Consider the following 9,327-nt stretch of genomic DNA (forward strand, 5'->3'; position numbering starts at 1 on the left):
TATTTCAGATCTGAAAACTCTTCTTGTTTCTTTTTTCATTCTAACTGACGGATGATCAGGGTCATTTGGTCTACCTTCATCTTTCCAAATTTTATATGTTGTTTTGTTTTGGTGGAGACGGTCTTTTATTTGAGGATTCCATATTTTTAGCTTCAATTTGTTTTTCTCGTATGATTTTTGGGCACAACATTTCTTTGCTGATATTGAAAGTATTTCCATTGTAACCAATTTTTTGTTCTTTACTCCGGTATTTCCGCTGATATAGATTTATATCGGAGATACAAATCCTTGATCGGAGCACTCCCGCTTTGGATAAGTAGGTTTCATGCTGAAACAAATATTCTCACAGATATTTACAAAGTGTGCTGGGGTGCTTTTATGTTTAAAATCGTTATATACAGGTTAGACTGTGATTTTAAAAACAAATGTTGAAATCTTTTTATAATGTTTACAAAAAAAAAAACGGTGCGGGAAATGGACGTGATTACATTTCCGGATGCGGGAAGCGGGAATATAAAAAAAAATAAAAAAATTCTGTTTTGAAAAAAATAGGTGCGGGCGGGTCCATCGAACAAGGAATCAAATTTGTGTGGCCTAAATATGAATTATCTAAGAGTTTATTTAAGATCTTTCATTTCGAAGCATGTGGAAAAGTAGAACAAGGTGTAGAAAAGTTTTGATATTACTGTAAATGTAAAGATACTGATTGAAAGTTTTAGAGTAGATTGAAGTTTTAAAAATCCATATCTAGCTGTTTGATACCATCATTTGTTCAATAAACATCATGACAATATTTTTAAAGACCATCTTTTACTCTAGAAAGAATTATATGATGAGAACCTTTTTTTAGGCAAACATCTTGACGATCAACTTGTTCTTTTTACGGATTTTCAAGATGATAAGTTGTCTAGTATAAAGCAGCAATTTTTCACTTATGTCAGTAGCCTATTCTAAATTAAGTTATGCATATTATATATATGACTGCACATTTGATTGTTTGAAATGTGCCTATTGATATGCTATGTAGTATTGTTTAATTGCTGCATCGATCATTACTATCTGTAAACTAGTTGTATGGGCCGTTGCCAATTATTGTAATTGAGTTTGTGCCAATGAAATATTTGTATTTGTAAATAATTACATTAGATGTATGTTTCATTATAATACTTTATTCTGATTGGCTAACTGCACATCACGTGTTATTCCGTAAGCAGTTGCATTGCTCAATACAACTTTTCATTCATGATAATACGTGGGCCAACAATAAAGTGCACAGGTGAATTAAATAAAAAAAATATGTAAAATTCGTGTTTTCATGATCATAGTAAAAAAATGTAATTATAAGTATTGAATGCTTCTTTTTGTAACTTTATAGGGTTGTAAAAGCGTTGACCGTGCGCACATTTTAAGAATGAAGCGCTTCCGCGCTTCATACAAAATGTACTTCGGTCAACGCTTTTACACCCAAATAAATTTACAAAAAGAAGCATTTAATTCTTAATTGATAGTCGTGTGCGAGTACAGTGTCCGTCTGGTTTGTGTTGTATCAGGTTACCTTACCTTGCTACAAAAACACAAGATATACCTCCTGCTATTGTGGCATAAAACCCTATCCAACCGGCTTCCATCTGCAAAAAAGATACTTATTTTAAAACACAATATTTATAGCTACCATAATATATCAGTTTTGTTATACCGTGTATAAAAGTCGAATCAAAATAAAGTTTTTCCAGTAAATATAGTAGATTGTTCTATGGATTCTGGTTTTATTTACTAACTAGAGAGGCTTGACTGCCACAAACATGTGTATAAAAGATATCTGTAAAACTTTAAAAACTGTAAAGATTATGTAAACGTACCTGAGAGATTCCTACAGGGTTGAGTATTAAATCCAGTACAGCGCCCCATGCTCCGTACACACCCGTTGGTATTGCACAAGCCAATGAGATTAACCACAAGGGCCCATTGCTGTAGTAAACAAAATGTCAATTTGAATATATCCGTTTAAGTTCAGGAGACAAAAACATGTCATTTGCCACAGTTTACGTTACATTGGCTTAAACTAGTCATTTTGCATTTCATGTCGGATAGTACCTCCTTGTTTATATAGGAACGTTTACTTGGGTGGATTCAGGCCGGGACGTTGTAATTTTTTTTAAAACATAAAAAAACATTCAGATAATAATTAAGCCACGCCTATAATCTAAGATCTTAAATCCTCCCCCCCCCCCCCCCCCCCCGAGACAAATTATCAATCATATTTAGATGTAGTTTTGGCTGTATGTATCGTTGGACTCCTGTCTTATCAACTTATGCACCACATTTCCATTTACTCTTATTATATAAAGTGCCAAAAAAAAAAAACCCCGAACAATGTTAGAGCAGATGGGATTTCACTTTTCACATCTACAACATTACTGCATAGCATTACACAGTCGCATTATTCTCTGCTTTTACTTTAATTGACAAAAACCATCTTTCGTGAATGGACCAGGTATAATTTGCAGTTATCCCTACACAAATATATATATATCACTGATACTTACGTTAATAATTTACAAAATGCATTTAGATAATTAACTCTTTTGACTGATGCTGTATAACTTGGTGCCGATGGAGGTTTATCAGGAAAATATATAAGGACGGCAATAAATACTATAGCTGCTAAACCACATTCTAAAACAAAATAATTCAAAATATTAAAAATCTTTTATACAATCATATCAATACTAGTATTATGTCTTTTTATGTGCAAGTCATTTTTGTGTGATTTGATGACGCTGGATTTTTTTAGACCAAGAATCAATCTGGCAACTCGTCAGTAGCTGGTTTTTTTTGTTGAACTTTGGTGGGCTCTGATAAATTATCACATTTCATAATCAGTCCATGTTCGGAGACATCTAGAGGTAGGCACTTGTCTATAGATAAGGACCGAATGTGTTCTTTAGGATGTTATTTTTTGTTGTTGTCGAGTTTTGGGGTAAGTTTTCTTGTTTTTTACATTTAAATACTAGCCATATCCCTTCATTTGACATTTGAGGGGCTAAATGTTGTTTGTCCAGCTTCAAATGGTAAACAGTTCAGAACACAAACCAATAATTATAGTAGACATACACGTGAGTGAAATCAGATTTTCTGAATGACATTTAACAATGAGAAATTCCTGTAACTTCTTGGAAAATGATTTTCTTACATTTTGTCTCCGAGATTTAATCATTTGTCATATTATATAAGATTATTCAATTTTGCTTGGAAACATTTGCATTGATACCTGCAGCGGCGACAATCAAGACATGTTTATGTGTTTATTAATTTTATGCTGACCAAAACAGATTTTTGTTTACCATGTAGTTAACAAAGCGATAATAATGTATTCATAATAAACATAAAAAACCCAGTCATCTTTGTAAATGGTGTGTGCTAGATTGAGAATCGGATCAACTGATACCAGGCACGTGTGCTTTACAATATGAATATCTACTTTATTTTAAAAGAATTATCGAAACTTTTTATTGTTTGATAAAAGTGTTATTGTGATTTAAATCTAAAGTGTGTTCACAGACATCCGCGTACTTTAAAAGACACGCTGAATGCTTATGAAAGTTGAAACGAAACAAGGATGGTATATCATTAGTATTTTAAATATACGAATGCATTTCTAACTTGATATTTTTTAAGCAGTGCTTAAAAAACAGAAGACGACACTACCGAGGCAATTAATATCATGATCAAAAGAAAATCGAAAAAACACCACGCGTACACTACGGTACATAGAGTCCTCACGGGTGCCACATATGGAGCATCTGCGTACTATTCCGGAGCACATGAGATCACCCCCCCCCCCCCCCCCCCCGTTTTTTGGTGGGGTTCGTGTTGCTTAGTTCTTTGTTTTCTTTTATTGTGTCTTGTGCACTTTTGTTTTTTGTTTTTTATTTTTAGCCATGTCGTTGTCAGTTTATTTTCAATCTATGAATTTGAATGTCCCTCTGATATTTGTTGTTGTTGGTATCTTTCACCCCTCTTTTACATATATAAATTTGAGCAACGTTGTTAACGTTGTTATATAGCTTACCAGTGGCGGATCCAGCCATTTTAAAAAGGGGGGTTCCCAACCCAGAGTAAAGGGGGGGGGGGTTCCAACTATATGCTCCCATTCAAATGCATTGATCGGCCAAAAAAAAGGGGGGTTCCAACCCCCGGAACCCCCCCCCCCCCCCCTGGATCCGCCACTGCTTACTTGGTAGTACTACTTTGAAGGTATAAGTATTGACTTAAAAAATATCAATGTTTCATTTATCCATGACGGTTTAAAAAGCCAACAGATTATGAAAAACCATGCACGGAACATTTTTCCTAATAATAACGGTAAAGGTAAAAAAAAAATGGAGACCTCTGAACATGACCTTTGATGACTGATAGTATAGTGCATTCCTCCTCTCTTGTATTATTGGGTGATCACTTGATGTCCAGTGGATTTTGTTAAGGTTAACTGTATGTGTGTAAATAATAATCTATTGTCTCGTTCTCTTTGTATCTGACACTTACCATAATACATTAATCGCATGATGTCGCCTTTCAATTGGTCTAAATTTAACAGCACTACAAAAAGGAAGATAATGATATCAGCAGGCAGTCTGTTTAAATGTACTTTTGTTTTAGATATATTTTCAACTTTATAGTTTATTATAAAAAAAATTAATATGTTTAAAATAGAACGAAACTCTGCATTCATATGCTTTGATACCAGATTTATTCTATTTATACATTATCTTTTAAGTACATGGTAGAAACTAAATGTACTACTATCGAATTGGAAATGCAATTCTATAAATCTTAGAACTTGAAGAATAAAATGAATAATAGGTTTTGAAAACATTACATGAGGACCCAAACCCCTTTCCTTCTTCACAATGTTTTGATTAATTATTGGCCTAGATCTTGCAAACATACTCTTCTAGTGGGCTACATAATATAAACATACTCTTCTAGTGGGCTACATAATATAAACATACTCTTCTAGTGGGCTACATAATATATACATACTCTTCTAGTGGGCTACATAATATAAACACACTCTTCTAGTGGGCTACATAATATAAACAAATATTAATGACCTTCAAAGTAAGTAAAATATTGAACCAAACGCGACATGCACAGATTGGCAACGAGAGTGATTTCTATCCTCCACAACTCGTTCGCGGGGGATACAATGAACTACACATACACTCTACACTAATCTGACAGTTGACCATAAACAACTATTTGGCGGGATCTGAGTTGGAATGTTGGTATAAACAAATATTAATGACCTTCAAAGTAAGTAAAATATTGAACCAAACGCGACATTCACAGATTGGCAACGAGAGTGATTTCTATCCTCCACAACTCGTTCGCGGGGGATACAATGAACTACACATACACTCTACACTAATCTGACAGTTGACCATAAACAACTATTTGGCGGGGTCTGAGTTGGAATGTTGGTAGTCAATATTACGGACCTAAATGCCTTGATTATGTAGTCTTATTTGAGAAACCAAAGGAGGAATAGATATTTGGTCACTTAGATCTTCCATCGACACAAAGCCAAGCCCGTTACAAATACGCCGAGTCACGTCTGGTCAGCATGAGGTCGTTAAAATTATCTCCGAAATTAATAAACTGTCATAGGAAATCTAGGTACTCGTAATCAATATCACTATCAATCATTTTAATGCTGAACATAATAAATATATATTTTAACAATATTGAAGCTTTATTTATATCTTTACTTTCATACCTGTATGATTATGAGATATATTTGGTGCAGTTGTGGTTGTTCCATTAACAGCATTAAAAGAGTATCCACTAAAAACAAAAGAAAGGAATTTTTGCTGACTTACTTTATGACATTTTGCATAATAATAACCTGCATATAGTTTATGTAAGCAAACCCCTTAATCAATACCATGGCTGTCATGGTAATCTTTTGAGGTCTACTGAAAAATCGGAATTCATATGGAAACCAACTGTGCTCCATTATTTTGACGATTCCCGTCTTCTTCTCCTCGTTTGTGACACCAAATAATACTATTTTTTCTGATTGTCCTAACAACGAGCAAGTTAACGAGTGAAACATATTGAGAACGATTTGCTCAGTCTTCCAAAACATTCAAAAACCTCGTCTTTTGGTTGGGTAAGACTGTTGTTTGTAATATTTTAATTTGTCGAATTTCGTTTTTTACCAATGTTTTGTCGGGCTCTCTTCGACTTGTGCATTTTGATTGTCCATTTGATATATTCTGTCTCTTTCTTCAATACAAGTGGTGTTTTCTGGTTTTGTTATGCTTAATTTATAATACTTTTCTTTTTTATGTAAACATTTATAAAAGTTATCAAGATAAAAAGGATAGACGTTTTGACCATTTTATTTAATTAATTCTCTTTCAAATTAAATGAAAAACAAATAAACACTAAAAACATTTGAATTCGCATTCTACATCAACAAGCCTTCGAAGTCTTTTTTTCTAGTCTAGTATGGCGTATTAAATTTTTAACCTGGTACATTTGTTGGCTATTATTTGTATTTGGTTCTCTGTCCTATATTTTCTCTCATTTATTTGTATTGTAGTCCTGTCATGTAATTTTGTCATTTTAATGTTATAATTAACATTGCTATTAAAGCGGGAGGTTTGGCATACCACAAAACCAGGTTCAACCTACCATTCTTAAAATAAAATGCCCTCTACCAAGTCGGGGAAATGGCAATTTTTATATTATAGTCCGTTTCTGTGTGTGTTACATTTTAATGTTGTATTTCTGTTGTGTCGTAGTTCTCTTATATTTGATGCGTTTCCCTCAGTTTTAGTTTGTAACCCGGATTTGTTTTTTTCTCTATCGATTTATGAATTTCGAACAGCGGCATACTACTGTTGCCTTCATTTCTGATATTAAAAAAAACCTCCCCATTGATACGATATTCACGTGATTGCGTTTTCCTTAATATTAGCTGCTTACAAGGAAGATATTGAATTGCTAGGTTCGTAATTATTCAAGTCATCAAATCGAAAGTTTTACTAACATCTTGATTGATTGTTGATAGTTGATTGCTTATCGTTCAGTCTCAAATATTTAATGCATGTTGAGGCTGATAACAAATTAACAATTAAAACTATATGTTCCTGTAGAGCGGTTCACCGGCTTGAAAGTAGGAAACTTGGAATGCCACTGGGAAATGAGGGTATATACTATACTATGGACCTTATCTGTAAGGGTTTTTAACGTGCAGGGTGCATGGCAATCTCTTTACAAGAGGCTTCAAATTTGACTTTCCCATTCTGACCAGACGTGGCTGCGAATATATAAATCCTGCACACTCGGCCAGCTGTTTGAGATTGTCTGACAGTTTCATGTAAACTTTCATATAAGTTCATTAATTCAACCATCAATCTCATTTTACCAACAAAAAAAACCCGCCCATTAAATAATAAGATCTTATGAGCAGATCGTTTTTCCTAATGTTACCTTATATCTTGTGTTTCTACTGTTTTGTATTTTGGAGCCGACACCAGCTGTGGACCTGCAATTATAGATCATTATACATATGAATAAAAATCAATGTTTGTGGTGTTGGAGCAGAGAGCTAGTTCTATACTTCTTAGACATATGACTTCCTATGTTCCACAAAATGACTTGGAACATGGGTTGAAGTTTGACATATACAAAGATGATACATGAGATCAATAAATGATATACCTTCTACTGAAGTGATGTAAAGGTAACACATTCAAAGACCAGTGAAGTTTGTGGTTGATTATATTCTGGCTTGGGATTGATGGTATGTCATCTTGAAATGCTGTTATTTGATATATTATTGATTGTATATTTTTAAAGATTTGTGAGTCGTTAAATCTTGATCGCATTTACGTTAAGTATTTGTTCGGTTTGCAGGCCCAATACTGATGTGTAGTTTTTTGTAGGCCAAAAAAAAGCATATTGCATGTTACTTAAAAACATTCTAGAAATCTCCAATTTTACATTGTTAATGCAATATTTTTAAAATTTTTAATAATAATTTTACAATTTAAGCCGGCCTTGGTTGAGGTATTACGATGTTATAGCGAACAGAAGGAGTAAATCGATATTTCACCCTTTAAGGTCATTTAAAAATTGCAACCTATTTTTTTTACCAAGGTCTATATAAATATTTCGATTATGATTCTCTTTTTCCGGAAGGAAACACATGCAAACTTTGAAGAAACACCATAGTGCTCAGTGTTTATGTTTTGTTATTTAGGAATTTAAGTTTAAGTCAGTTTTCCATAGAATATTTGTCAACTTTTTAAGAGGAACTACACTTTAACATTTTCTTTATTTCATAATTATATTAGTTACTACAAAAATAGCATGTTGTGCTAAAACATTTACATTTCTTTCTAATCCTCTGTTATATCTACATAAAGACATCACACCAAATTCGTGAATGGACATATTAAGAGTAACAAAATACTATAAAACAAAGTGACTATTTACCGATTGAGAATGTTACTGCAAATCCTGCGTATGCCATAAACGTAGAAATAGCAGTTGCGGTAGCTCTCTGATTTGGCGGGAACCAAATTGAAGCCAACAGTGAAGGACCTGCAAACAGCGCAGTCCCAGCTATTCCATTCAGTACTGCAGACACATATATCAACCTAGTATAATGACAAATTATACATGAGAATCTTTAACCTATCATAAGATTGAGTGAAATTGTTTTAAAAAACATTTGTAAATTTCACAACCGGTTTCAGGATTAACATGATTAAAGCAATACACACAATTTAATCTTATGATGCCATGAAATTTGCAATTGGTTTCCATTCATCAAAACTCATTGTATGAGTTTGACAATAAGAAAACTCTGAAATGGGGGACTGGTAAAAAGTATATGAACGCTTCCCCCCCCTACCCGTCATAAAACATCTGCTAATACCTAAGATAGTAAAACAAAAATGCTAGTTTTCACATGCATGACATGTATTCCATTTACTATGTATTTCATATACAATGAACTAATTCTAATGAAGAAAATAATAATAATAATAAAACCAATCTCAAAGGTACGGTTAAAATGTTCCTACCCTGAGGCATACTTTGGGATGCTTGTAATGCATCTCAACCCGGCAGCCAGGAGTACCAGCGCATCACAAATAACCACTGAGATTCTCAAACCTGAAATTTGAAATAGAATAGTAAAATAAAATAGCTTACACCATTTGTTCGCAAACATTTTGTTTTAGAGAAAAACATCCTTACAGACCTTAAAAAATGTTAGCTAATCTACATTAGCGATTCTATTCGTTA

The 9,327-nt window shown here is 33.5% G+C and overlaps 1 protein-coding gene across 3 annotated transcripts in view; it reads right to left on the reverse strand.

Moving 5' to 3' along the window:
* Nucleotides 1-9,327, reverse strand: part of LOC143063480 (solute carrier family 49 member 4-like) — a 36,047-nt gene that overhangs the window by 24,156 nt on the left and 2,564 nt on the right. For all 3 annotated transcript variants that reach the window (XM_076235660.1, XM_076235680.1, XM_076235669.1), the window contains exons 2-9: nt 9,105-9,195; nt 8,512-8,675; nt 7,504-7,558; nt 5,780-5,847; nt 4,546-4,599; nt 2,547-2,676; nt 1,860-1,968; nt 1,561-1,628 (exon numbers count right to left, since the gene is read on the reverse strand). In XM_076235660.1, the coding sequence (XP_076091775.1) occupies nt 1,561-1,628; nt 1,860-1,968; nt 2,547-2,676; nt 4,546-4,599; nt 5,780-5,847; nt 7,504-7,558; nt 8,512-8,675; nt 9,105-9,195 (739 nt within the window). The remainder of the gene's footprint in view (nt 1-1,560; nt 1,629-1,859; nt 1,969-2,546; nt 2,677-4,545; nt 4,600-5,779; nt 5,848-7,503; nt 7,559-8,511; nt 8,676-9,104; nt 9,196-9,327) is intronic.

This window comes from Mytilus galloprovincialis, chromosome 1 (genome assembly GCF_965363235.1).
Source record: "Mytilus galloprovincialis chromosome 1, xbMytGall1.hap1.1, whole genome shotgun sequence".
NCBI lineage: Eukaryota > Metazoa > Mollusca > Bivalvia > Mytilida > Mytilidae > Mytilus > Mytilus galloprovincialis.